General features: G+C 38.6%; 2 protein-coding genes across 2 annotated transcripts; one reads left to right on the plus strand and one right to left on the minus strand.

Annotated features, from left to right (window-relative positions):
• The first annotated feature begins 985 nt into the window (after positions 1-985).
• On the plus strand, positions 986-10044 carry LOC6564180. Its single transcript, XM_001990117.3, has 7 exons — positions 986-1205; positions 6206-6295; positions 6460-6774; positions 6825-7592; positions 7744-7873; positions 9183-9507; positions 9914-10044. Exons 2-7 carry the CDS (start codon positions 6279-6281, stop codon positions 10042-10044), a joined length of 1686 nt encoding a protein of 561 aa, XP_001990153.1. The 5' UTR covers positions 986-1205; positions 6206-6278.
• LOC6563773 lies at positions 9663-11082 on the minus strand. Its single transcript, XM_001990116.2, has 2 exons — positions 10604-11082; positions 9663-10544 (listed from the first exon to the last, which is right to left on the minus strand). The coding sequence occupies exons 1-2, from the start codon at positions 10872-10874 to the stop codon at positions 10168-10170; spliced, it is 648 nt and encodes a 215-aa protein (XP_001990152.1). The 5' UTR covers positions 10875-11082; the 3' UTR covers positions 9663-10167.
• Between the last annotated feature and the right edge of the window lie 2770 nt (positions 11083-13852).

Here is a 13852-nt window from a genome sequence, read left to right on the forward strand (position 1 = left end):
TAAATAAACATAATGGCAAAATCAGACAATCAATAACTTTTACAATAACAACTCAATAATTATAACTCAATAACAATTTAAAATATTTCAACTTGCAAAGCATTTTGGTAAACTTGATAGTCATTGAAAAAAGTAATACAATTATTTTGAGCTTTTCTTTGAAGCCTGGGTTATTTTCTTAATCTGCGAGGAAAAACTCATAATTTATTAACATTTTCAATATTTTCAACAGCAGTTCTAAGATTATAATTGTATTTTGTATACTCTTTATATTTTATATATGCATATTTTTATGTATATTAATAATTAATAACAGAAAAATGTGTAATATATATTTACCCTTATTTCACTTATAAATTTTGATTTACTCACTATGAACAATGAATTAGTTTCTTTCTTCAAAAAATAATGAAATATCAATGAAATTTAAAAAATATACTCGCTTTAAGTCTTATACGGTATAAAAACAAACAAACAACAGCTATTAGTGGTCAATTCAAAAAGTCCGAAAGACGCGGCGACATCTGCGCGATGCCTGCGTCCAAATAAACAGACAGCAACAGCAACAGCAACATCAACAACAATAATAAACTGCGCGGCTGCGCAGTCGTCTTAGCACCTCTCTCTCTCTCTCTCTCGCTGTATCGGCCAGTTGGCTTGCACATTACCTGTTGGCACTTTTTCGGTCATGACATTCGTTCAGTCTGCATTTGACTTTCGGTTCGTTCGGTTGGGTTCGCTGTGCAATCTGCTGTCATTCGTTCGTTCGTTCGTTCGTTCATTCGTATTGCGCCTGCGCAAATCGTTAAGTGAAAGATTCGTTTGCAGCGCTGACAGTTGTGGTTGCTCTTAAAGAGCGCGGGTGCATTGTGAACTGTAAATCGAGCGCGCGCCTTGCGGCCGTGACAAGAATTTTGCTTTGGCGTTTGCCACAAATGCTCGAAAAGTTAATGAAGTGCAAAAATGTTTGTTGTTGTTGGTGTCATCAAATTGCTGCTGTTGTTGCAGTTGGCCTAAACACGCTGCAGCAGGCGTAGCGAACACTTTGATTTGCGGTTGTAGTTGCCGTTGTTGTCGTTGTTGCCGCCTGACCCTGGCCTCTGCGGCTGTCAAGTGAAAACTGTGAGCGAAATCACCAAGTCGACTGGCTGTGAAAATCGCTAACGGATTAAGTCGCTTACCCAGAACGAGGATTGCAGCAAAATGTAAGTGTTGTGAAACCAAAAAAAAAAAAATTAATAAAAAAATAAAAAATACCACATTTCTAAAATTCCAAAATGTGCGCAAAATTTCACTTTAATCTGGTTGGGCTCGGCCAGCCAATTGACTTCGGGTTGTGTTAATCTATGCGGCTCTTGAAATAGTTTCCCATGGACACTACTCGATTAGTTTACTCGAGGGTGTGCCCAATTAGCAGTTGAGGCCATAAAAACTAAGATGAAGAAAAAGGCATCCCAAGACTTGCTAGCTGTCCATTCTAATTGAATGAAATTAACCCACTTTTGGACGTTGTAAAAAGTTTGTATGAAAATTGTAGAGGTCTTTGTCTCATTTTCATAATAATTGCCTTTTGGGTCAAAAAGAGGAAGAACTGAATATGCATAAATCTGAAGTTGAAGTTGAAGCACACAGAAACACGCCATCTGCCAAATTTTAATGAGCTGTAACCCAGTCTGGCTCTGTAAATAGGTAGAACATTGCCTCCAGCCATGTCTGCCTCTATCTTATTATCTTTCTGGCTGTCTAACCTAATGTTTGTGTGTAACACCTCCAGCTAGAAACAATAACAACATAAACAGTTGCTGTCTTTGTGTAAAGAAATCAATCACATACAAATTAGTTAAATACTCGACTGCCTAACAACGCATTAGAATTGAGCACATTCTTTTATGGCTTAGTTCGCCAGACCCGGCCGGCTTTTGTTACCAAATTTGGAGCGCGGCATTTGTTAACACCAATTTCCTTTGCTATGCTAAAATTATGTATTATTATTACAACAATAAATCTGCGTTAGTTTCGTATTGTCTCCGATCACTTTTGGGGTCAAGTTGATGTTAGAGTTGATTCGGAATTCACGCTGATTTACAACTTAGCGGTTGTACACCTTATTCAATTTGTTTTTTTTTTTTTTTAATAATTCTACTAACTTTCAATAGCGAATAAAGCACAATAAAAAATAAAAAACAAATAATAATATTAAATTATGTTTATTTATAATCAGCATTCGTCTTTTTACATTTGACCCTCTAACTGTCTGTTACCAAATGCAAATTAGTCTGTCAGTTTTGAAAGCTATCTTGATTTTACTTACCACAGATCAGTTAGGCTTCGGACTGTGCACATGTTGAAGTCGAATAAATTGGTAAACCACATCATAGAGTTAATCATAAAATTAATATAAAATATTTACTGCTTTAAAATAAAGCCTGGCTTTTGAAGATATGCTATAGGAAGCTTTATTTTATTCAAAAATATCTTTAATTGATAAATTATTTATTTGAAATGATTTATTTGACAGTAGCAGTGGCTTAATTTAATTCTTAAATTTTGAAATATAAAAAGTCTATTTTTTAAATATAGAAAATCATTTATACGAAATTATCTCCACAGTCGCAAGCTTCTCTTGTTTCTTAAGTATTAAAATAAGTTATTTATTAGAAATTATTATCATCCCATTGAATCAATAAGCCGGTATATAATTATGGTTAGGTCTAAAAAATGTGTTATTCGATACTTTTTAGCAGTGTAATAATAATATTGGCACTATCTAACTATGTGGAAAACATAGTTAAATTACCATCAACATTTCGTGGCTGGGTTTTTGTATGTTTGTACTAGTTAATCGACAACACCCCGAGGAGAGCTGCTTCTTTTATTCTGTTTTCTGTTTTCTTTTTCTATTTTTCTCTTTTTTTTTGGGCCCCCTTCTAATTGCAGCAGGTGTTGTGGTGCGCAGCTCACAGCTTCTAGCTATCCATCACATATTGTGAGATTTTAATAGCCAGCGCATGTCAGTTTCAATTGGCGCTTGAAGCTTCACTTTTGGGTTTGGCTTCAAGCTCAACTTCAGCTCGTTATCGTCGTCATTTCGAATTGGAGAAGCCAACAAAAGTCGCTCGATTGCATGCAAGCGAAGCAATTAGAAGTTTGTTGGCCTGCGAAAAACTATCATAGAAAGTCAACAACAACAGAAGCAGCAGCAACAACAATAATAATACAAAAATTAAGAAAAAAGCCACATAACAAATTGTTGTAATAATACTCGTAAAAAAAAGAGTTATGCTTGTGTTTAGCTTGAACAACAAATCATTTCACATTTCCACACAGGTTCTGGCCTGTCTGTCGCTGCTGCTGGTCTTACTCGGGTTCATTAAACCGTCGCCAGCTCAGTTAGATAGCAAACATGGACCGCAGAGTTCTGCCAGCTTGCTTGGCTTCCGTTCTCAGCTTTTGGCTATGACACCAGAAACTGCATGTGAGTAAGCCTGGCTTACATAACACACTCCCCAAGCCAGCCGAGCGAAGCGAGTCGCAATCTCAGGTGTCATAGTTTTAGCCTTTTTGTGGCTTTTCTTTCGCATCTTTCAATTTGTCACCCATTGTGGCATAATTGTATTGTAATCACGTCGCCCTTTTCTTTGAAGCCCAACTCAATCTTGGCCGTTGGCCGTTGGCTGTTGGCTGTGCGTGTCTAACTGAAAATCTGTTTGCTTTATGCCAGATCATGTTGACCCAAGCCATGTTTGTCGTTCTGGTCGCGAGGAAGTCATCTACATGAGCTAAGCAAAATCACACACGACTTCTATCTATATCTGCAAGATTTGTCGCACAACATGTTTGCGGTTAAAGCAAAAGAGTGAGCGCCAACAAATCCTGCATAGCGTTTTGGCCACACGTTGCAAGCCACATTGCTTTGCTTGTTTCCCACATTATGCGATCTGCAGCTGCCTGAAAAAAATAATTAAAAAACAATGCTCAACAACTTTTTTTTTTTTTAATAATATGGTCGCTCAGATTTTGAGTAGATCTTAACTAGCCCATAAAATTATGTTCTCACAGTAACACACCTTATTTGGATAACGGCGAAATGCGGCTATTGCCAAAGCGCATTTAGAACGAAACCAAACAATAATAACAAAAACAAAAACATTAACAGCTAAAAACAAGTGCCCCAACACGGAAAGGCGGGCTTCAATTAAGGCGTCTACCTGGCCGTCAAGCCGGTCAGCAATATGGCTTAAGTAATGCACGAGCTCTGAACTCTTTTGGGTGGGTCATTTCCACTTTACCACATTTAGCGCGCTTGGCTGCTTTTTATACATACATACGTATATACTTGTCGTCCCTCACAGCCACAACAACAGTTGTTACCAAACATAAAATGCTTAATTCTTGGGAACACAAACATATTTTCAAAGCGGGGAGACCACCACTTGAGAGATTTTGGTTCAGCTTCAGCGCATCGAATTCCATGAAAATATGCTTGTTGCATTTACAGTCCAACTAACAGGTGGAGAATGTGGAAAAAATGTTTAGAAAAAGATTTAACAAGAACTTGTTTACTGAGAGACTTTCTTTTACAACAAACAATTGTGTTTAATCGGATTCATTGTTGTAAGGAAAGTCAATATGCTCATGTTTTATTTGCTTATGTGCAAATAATATTGATGCCATCCAGCTTAGATTATTTATATTCAAATAATTTGTAATTTATTTTTATTGTAGTTTATTCTCAATATTTGTTAATTTATAGTCATAGTCATAAATAAACAAAGGCTGTTTCGCTTATTTATTTTAAATAATTTTATAAATGCTTTTATATTAACTTTTGATTTGTATTTGCTTAGGTACAAATAATGATAAAGTCGTAATTAAAAAAAATCAGTTTTGTTTAAATAAGCAACTTTTTTGCAGTTAATGTTATTGTGATGGTAATAATTTATTATTAGTTCTTTCTCAACCCACATAAAACTAATGTGTTCTTAATATGGTCTCATAAACAGAAATGTAGAATTAAATTTAGACCTTTTTCATTAGTAGATTTATTTCCATAACCAATAAATTATCTACAATCTAGACCATGGGCAGCAATAATGGTTTGTTGATGAAGACAATCTGCTTTTAAATAACTAATAAATATTAAGATCGCATATGGAAGAATCATCTAAAATTAAACATAACTGGGTCGTTTCCAAATAAAAAAAATCTAATATAATCAAAAATTTAACATATTTCCTTTTTTGAATATTTTTTAAAATGGCAAACAGAAACAAATTGTCCCGTTAACAAATGGATTTAATTTTTTTATTTTAATAATTATATAATATATTAAAGTGCGTTTGAAGCTGTGACGAAAAAAAAGCTCAAGAAAATCAGGCACAGATCAATTTTGTAATGCCAGCAATATTTTTTAATTTTTGTTGGCTCAAAGCCATTTATCATTTTAATATTTTTATATTTTGTGGAGCAGATTAGGACAAAAAAAAAATGTTCATATATGTATTCATAACATTGTTTTATATGTTTAAATTAATATTTACTTGTATCCTTTACAATCAGAGATAATTCCCTCAAAACATACTATTTCATTCATTTATTTATTTTATTTATTTAACCTTTATAAAGCTGATTGTTCACAAGTAACTATCACAATATCAGTAAATATACAAATAAAATATACAGTTTTTAATATTTTAAATATTTTCAATGAATTTATCTGTAATTATTTATTACAAGTTGTTAGCTTAAGGTTAAAAAGCTAACTAGCTATTGAATAGGTTAAGTGCATTATTAATGAAAAGTCATTGAAAATTGTTAACAAATTTATCTACAAAGGAAAGTTTGTCTACTCCTTTGGTGGCTTTTTAATGTTGCATTGTTTGTTTTGGTAGTTGTCATTTCTGCAAGGGAAAAACTCCCACAACCTTACCGTTGTTGCTGTTGCTGTTGCAGACAGATATCATAGTATGTAAGTAGATATATCTAGGCATACTTCCTGAACAATTGCACACACACAAACCCTCGTTAGTTCGTGTGTGATTAGGCGCGTGAGGTTTAAAGTTATGATAAATTATGTGGCCCATCACGTGGTGAAAGTGTTGCCAATTGTGTTTGTTGCCTAAGCGAATTCTTACCCAGACAGATTTCCTACAAATATGAGCAATGTGTTTTATAGCATGTTTTTGTATGTTTTTTTGCTTTGCAGCCGCAGCAACTACGCACAGCAAATACAATATCATCTGACAGATTGTCGCCCACGCATCGCCATCGTCGTCGCCATGGAGCCAAAGTTGTTGTAAGCGCCCCCAGATTCGACGCAGTTGCTCTCTCATCGCATAAGCATTCAGCATTCAGCATTCCACATCAGCATTTGTATTAAAGCCGCATTCGACCATATTCCATATTAACCCATTAGTTGCCACATTGTTCAAGTCTAATTAGACTCGGCCTCCCCGACAGAAAACAATTGCTGCTCAAGAATCACCAGGAGGCCATACATCAGTCGCAGTCACACTTCGATTGCCATTCCATGGCAGATAGTCGGGAACGCATCCGTGGACCGTCGCGGGATGGACGCGAATTTCTGACCAGTCCACGTCAGGTGCTGCGCCGGCTCATGCTGCTCTCGGAGGGGCGACAGTATCGCGAGGCGGCGGGCGTGGTTGGTCGTCTGGGCCCATCGGTGCTGCACTCGGTGATTGCGGAGCTGCCCATTGATCTGCTGCTGGAGCATCTGCCACACAGCGCCTATCTGCTCGAGTCCTTCTACACAAGGTAAGCTAAATGGATTGATTGATTGCTTGATATTAATCTCGCTCTTGCAGGCTGACCACATTGAATAGCACACCCAAGCCGGATGTGCCCAGTGAGACGGTTGTCTGGCAGCTGGTGCGTCTCTTCGCCAATCCCCATGAGAGTGGATTGAGGCAGCGCTGTTCCAAGCTGACGCAGGCCCTGGCACAGTATGAGCCGGGTCTGCGTCAAAGTCTGCGGGAGCGGAGACGCAGCTTTGACAATGCTGTGCAGGGATTGGGTGTCCATGGACTGACCACAGATGCAGGCGCAGCGGGTCAGTTAATATCACTGCATGTGGCATTGAAGACTGAGCTGCAGCGACACGTCGATACCTATAAGATGGCCATACACAAGCTGGAGGAGCTGAGCATGGTGACGGTCAATCAGGATCCGGCACACTCCTCGCACCAGCGTCTCTTGGCCATCAACTATGGCGATATACAGCAGCGACTGATCGACAACAAGACACTGCTTACGATGCTGGATAAGCCGGCGCTGAAGCAACTGCACACCCTGGTCGAGAACCTGAGCACACGTGTGGAGAACGACAAGGATGTGCTCTCCTGTGTGGGCCAGGTTAAGCGAGTGGATGCCCAGGCACACATTGAGAAGCGTCCCGCTGCCGGTCTGCTCATGAATTTCTCACGCGGCTGCGAGGTCGTGCTCCACATGATGGGGCCCGAGAGTGTGCCCCCCAGCCCTGTGGCAGCTGTCAAAGTGAATGCCACGGGCAGCGCCGGCGGCAGCAGCTGCAGCGATGGCTATCATTCTGATGATTCCACCAGCGAGGATGGCAGGTAAGCAGCAGACTTAAGATCATCTAAGATTCGTTTTCTCTTTTCTCGAATCGATTCTGGCACTTGACATAATTCGTTTGTGCCACTGTCACCCACACACTCATGACTTATACTCTCCCTCTCTCTCACTCGATTGCCTACGCAACCACAGCGAAATGGTGTCACACTATCGAAATCTCTACATCGAGAACCGAGCGGACGCCCTGGAGGCGTTGGACAGCATGCCACAGCTGAAGCATGTGCACAGCTTAAAGGCCAAGATACTCTTCTCCATGATTGTGGTAAGTCTGCATGCGAACATGTTTCCAATCTATCCAACAAAATTATGGACAATGCTTGTGTACTTTTATACACTCCAAAAAAAAATCGACTTGAGTTTTAGAAATAGCTTTAATTAAATTTAAAAAAAAAAAAGAGTCCACTAAAATCATATTTAAATAAATTTTTAGCACCTCAAATTCAAATTTTGTGCACACAGTAAAAATGCATTACATATCAAAAATAATAATATAATATAATATTGAATAGATAAACTCTTTTCAACCAATCATTTACTTTTAATTCTCTCTCAACCCACAAAAAATGAATGTGCTCTTAATAAGGTCTCATAATCAGAAATTTAAATTAAAATTAAATTGAGCGCTTTTTTATTAGAAGATATGTTTACATAAAAAATAAATATCTGGAATCTAGATCGTCTATGGGCAACAAAAACAAAAAAAAATATTAAGATCGCATATGGAAGAATCGTCTCAAATAAAACCCAAATGGATCGATAACCAATGGGAAAGCTTAATTTATTAAAATCTTTGCATATCAAATTAAATAAACGTTCTCGAATTCGATATGGTCATAATTATGAATATTTTCATAAATGGTAAAATACCTAAAGCTATAAATCTATTTATTGCTTGAATATTGTTTTTATTCATAATAATTCGTTTAATAATTTCTATAAAAAGTTGACTTTTTAAAATGTTGCTTTTATTAGAGGCAAGGCCAAATTATTTTGCGGCGTATAATTATTTCAAAGACTTGACTTCAAATTAAATTGAAAAGTGAGCGAAGCGAACTTTAAATATATATTAATTATGACGTTAAGCGAGCATCTCAGATTGCAGATACAGATGCTTGGATTGAGATACAGAAAAGCTGGCAAATTGTTATTGCAAAATATCAATTTGCAACGCATCGATTTGCTAGTGTCGTGGCGACTGATCGAGTTTGGGGCATTGATTAAATGTTAAGAAGAAGAAAGTGGCATGCCCCAGGGTGACTGCTGCTGAGAAATGACGTTGTTGATCGGGTGATGCTGGTTTTGTGCGTCTGCTATCTAAACTTGTGGATAAATAACTTTCGATCTTCAGCGATGAATAGAGAGACAAGTGGCTTGCTCGCTTCATGGGAAAGATGAATGACACCGACAATTGGCCGGATCAGCTGGCCAGCGCATTGGGTTTGGGTTTGGGTTGGTTTGGTCTGGTCTGGTTTGTGTTTTGACCGTGGGCTGTTATTGAACCATTGATAATGATTGGCATATTTTAGACCTTCTTTTTCTCGTTTCACCACTCTTCTTTTCTTTCTGTACAGCTTTCTTTTCGGCTGTGCCACGGCATGCGGGAGCGCAAGGTGCTGGAGGTGCGCCGGGTGCTCAACTGTCCGCTGGACAGCAGCAGCGAGACGACCCTCGCCTTGGACCGATCAGTGCGACATCATCTGCACGAGACGACCGACAGCTTTCCGCTTGGTGAGATCGAGCGATCTGTATTCAATCAGGTGCTCTCCACACTGCACGAGTATCCCTGCCTTGAATCCTGTCCCCCACTAACGCACTTCGTCAGCGCCTGTGTGCGATTGGCTTGGCGCATGATCAATCAAAAGGCGCCCTACTATCTGGACACTGATTTCAATCTAGGTGAGCACAACCCATAAATATTTACTTCAAATAACTTTGTAAAAGCTGAAATTAACATTATGGGACATTTATTTAATGGTTTTATCTGTTTTTTGATTTAGAGTCTTTTCTCGTTGCTTTGACCAATAATATTGAAATTTTAATAAATTTAACTATTTTTTATTTAAAATTAAATATTATTAAATAGAGTGTTATATAAATACTAATTGATATATCAATAAATATCAATTTCAAATTATTTTCTTAAAAGTTCCATTCATATTTAATTCGAAAATTCAAAATCTTATATTTTATTTGCCTAATCACTATTAACCGTAGGGTGTATAAATTTAAATACATTGTTAGATATTTTTGTCAATATATACTGCATGCATTTAAACTTTTTTTATTTGTCATTATTCCGTAGGTTTCCTTCGTCCAGAGAAGCACGAACGCCATCCACAATCGGATCGCCGCTCGGACCTCATCAAGGCGTTCTTGTGGCCCGCTCTGATGCAGAACAATCAGTGTGTCTTCAAGGCCATTGTGGCAACTTAGAAACACACACATACACACATACACATACACAAACATACTTAACTTACGCCTTATATACTAAGTTACGCAATTTGTACATAATTTATCTAAATATCTGGTAAACCAATTAAACGATAACCTAAACTAGGCACAGCTGATTGGCTTCAGGAGTACACTCTGGCTGCGCTCTTTGTTTGTGCAGAGCAGCGGATGCTCCTCATAAAACTCAATAATGGCATAGGGCGTGGGGAAGACACGCTCTTGCGGCTTCATTTGTCCAATGGCATAGCGCTGTCTTCCATCGATTTGACGCACGAACAGATGATAGAACTGCCGATCCGCACAGATGCTCACGATGTACTTGATGCAAACATCCGTCGCCTTGAAGGGTCGCACCAAACAGGCGCCATTCTCCCGCTCCGAGAGCATGTGTTCCGCCATAGCGCGATCCACGGTGAAATAATATGGTTCCGTTTCGATATGGCGCTGATCAATCTCCTCATAGTTGGCATCACCATCGTCTATCGACAATTGTTGTTATTTGTTTTGTTATCAGAAAAGAGCACGTTTCAGAACTCACCCTCAATGATGTAATCGTGTCGAGCTGCTCTCTGCTGATCGTCGTCACCGATTGATTCCAAAACCCGTTTGCCAGCATCGCTGTCAACATCAGCGTCGACGTCACCGTCGCTGGCCTGGCGCCTATAGCCGAAACAGCAGCCGCCGCAGCACCAGCAGCAGCGCTCTCGATAGCTACTCAAGCAGGCAAAATTGCTCTCCGTCAGGCTGTTGTAGAAACGGGCAAATAGATTTTGCAAAACCGTCCAATAGACACGTGCGCACCAACACATGGCGACACTCTCCTCCCTCTCTCTCTCTCTCTCTCTCTCTGCCTTTGACTGCACAATCGAAGCTTAGCCTTCGTTGTTCCTTGGGTGGTTCTCGGCTGGTTCTAATCCGCTTCCGTTGCGCCACATCTTTCTCCAACGCGGGACTCCGAAGACTGAAAGCCAACACAGACAGACTGACTGCCTCTGCGCAGAGCTGTCGGCGCGTCTGCACTGTCTGACAGATTAATTAAAATGTGTTTAATGCGCATATAATTTGTCGTACACATTTCTGTCTGTGTGTGAGAGCCTCTCTGTATGAGTGTATAAAATGTCCATATGTAAATATCATATAGATATCATATATTTGAAGAGCGATATTTATATGCCCTGTGCACAAAAAGTGACTCTGTAGGGCGTCTTGGTGCAAATGAAAAAGGATGCTATAAAATAAATATACATAATCGAATCCCAGGCTAATATATTTCTATGGTAATGTCTTATATATATATATATATATATATATATATATATATATATTATTTTTATTATAGTAAAAACTTGTTTCAGAGTGACTATCGTATCGAATATATCAGGTTTAATAAATTTTCACTAATGTGTGCTAAACCCCATCAATTTTATTGCTAAAATTCAATTATTGTGGGTCATTGTGATCTAAGGCCGATATCTACTGCCCGTAATTGATAGCAACAAACGTTAAGGTTTCACTTTTTACAGGGTATCTGCAAGCCAATAACGCCCAGCATAGCATTCTCACTTGTTCTGTATGGGGAAGCATTGCAGTTATGTTTGTTTGTTTTGGTTGCTATTTTTCTGGCTCTTGCCGAAGGTAATATGATATCATAATTGTCACAGTCTTTGGCAGCGCAGCCAAGTGCAGATCATGTCACAAAGTTTAACGTTCCCACCAGCTGCAATAATCATACTTTGTAAGAGAAATGTGTTCCCTCATGCAAGTGCCTTAACCGCAGCAGCCACACCCATCCCACCCCGCAACAGTAGCTAGTTGCTCATCGTCTCAAAACCATTCATTGAATGTAGTGCCCCTCTAGAATAACGCAATATCAAGGGATCCCATTACACTGGGATTAAGATTCACATATAGACATTTATAGACACCCAACAGCGCAGACATGCTGGAGTCAAGCGGTTGCCATGTGTCGCAGATGGGCGTAATTGTGAGTAAGGTCAAAATTATTTGACATTGAATATGCAGCTGATCTTGTGAAAATGGAAAACAAAACGATTCAGAAAATCAATATCCTCTACAAATAGCTGCAAATAAAACTGTGCAGAGTCAACTTGAGCTGATAATGGATAGGCAAAAGACTACAAATTGTTGCTCATACCTAAAATTAACTTATACCATTGCTTAGTATAAGAGTATATCACTCTCACACAAACCTTTAAGTCGATCATCTGTGGTTTTAGTCTTATACAAACATGTACTACAATTTTTTATAAGCTAAGTTAAAAAGCAGCTGCAGAAAGTATTAGACTTAACGAAAAACACACTAAAGCGCCCATAGTTTGGATAGCATACAAATGGAATGCAAACTTAACGAAGGAGCACATTTGACATATTATTTATTTACTCCACAGGCAAATAAGATAATATTCTTTTAATATATGCTCTCTGTTCTTACTTGAAATCTTAATTCAAATAGCATTTGTATACAAATCTATTACATTTAATATTAATAAATAAATATATTCTCACCATATCTGTATTCTTATTGGTTTGTACTTACTTATCAGATATTATAAGAGTGATAATAGCAGACTACTTAGTGGCACACACAGCAACTTTTAGCCCAGATATGAACCTCGAACGAAACTTTCATAAGGTCTGCTAAAAGCTTAGCAAATGTGACTGCCGCGAAATCAACAAGAATTTAAAAAATGCTGTGAGCTGATTGTGCTGCCAATTTGAATGTTCAATTGTGACCAATAGACGCGTGCAAATGGTTGCCATTTTGGGGGGCATACAAGCCGTTAAGGTGACAATAAATTTGAATAGGGCAAACTTATTGCATGTATACGAGTATAAGCATAAGTATAAGTATAAGCTTTGCGTATGTATAAGTCGAGTGACAATTTCAAAGAGAGCATCGCATTGAAACTCTGCAGGCCTGTCACGTGCGCCAAATGCCAATAAAATGATATTTCTATATATCAAGCATTAATAACAATGCGAAATAATACGATCGCAGGCAGAATATAGCGCTGTCAATTAATATGCGGCAAACAATTTTGATTGAACTGCTAACTAGCTGGGGCCAGCACAGTCGACGTCGTCGTCGTCGCTAGCAGCGCCTATAAAACAACAAAATCGCACAAATTTATTTTGGCCATATGCAGCGGCGTTCAATTGAGTTATGAGCAGTTAGCCCAGGGTCTGCCCAGCGCCCAGGGCAATGTCAGTCAAGGTGGCGCCGCAGTTCAACTCGATCGATGGAAAAGGGGTTGGCCCATTAATATCAATGAGTATCAGCGTCGTTTATCAATGCTGATGATTGAAATTGCCGACAATTCAATCGGCCAAACTCATTTATTTATTTATATTATATACGCCAGCGATGTCAAAGAACTGTAACGAGATATGCGCAATTCATATCTCAATTATGCGACAGAAATGTGTTTGTGTGTGGAAGTCCATCAAAAATGTAATAGTGATTTACAGCAAGTAGCAAACAAAATAAGCAAGCCGCCAATGCGGCGTATGCTTTATATCGGCACGCGGTCATTTTATGTGCCACTAAAAAGGCGAGCACAATATAAAAAAATAAAAAGACATTCGCAGAGATTTGTTCCTGCTTGTGGCAACAGTTCGTTTTCTGAGCAGCCATAGGAATCGACTCTCAAAACTCACCACAAACACATATGCAGAGTCACATACACAACACATACAATGCAATACTCAACATGCGAAATCATGAATAGGGGTATCTGCTACTGGGGTTCGGGGTGTGCGGGACGTG

This window comes from Drosophila grimshawi, unplaced genomic scaffold (assembly GCF_018153295.1).
Source record: "Drosophila grimshawi isolate 15287-2541.00 unplaced genomic scaffold, ASM1815329v1 contig_311, whole genome shotgun sequence".
Classification (NCBI taxonomy): Eukaryota; Metazoa; Arthropoda; class Insecta; order Diptera; family Drosophilidae; genus Drosophila; species Drosophila grimshawi.

Bases quoted from the DNA above. Each gene is read 5' to 3' on its own strand.
- LOC6564180 (XM_001990117.3), top strand. The intron at 6,775-6,824 runs GTAAGCTAAATG...TCGCTCTTGCAG, and splicing joins CTCGAGTCCTTCTACACAAG to GCTGACCACATTGAATAGCA. The intron at 7,874-9,182 runs GTAAGTCTGCAT...CTTTCTGTACAG, and splicing joins TACTCTTCTCCATGATTGTG to CTTTCTTTTCGGCTGTGCCA.
- LOC6563773 (XM_001990116.2), bottom strand. From the start codon at position 10,874: ATGTGTTGGTGCGCACGTGTCTATTGGACGGTTTTGCAAAATCTATTT. The intron at 10,545-10,603 runs GTGAGTTCTGAA...AATTGTCGATAG, and splicing joins ACACGATTACATCATTGAGG to ACGATGGTGATGCCAACTAT.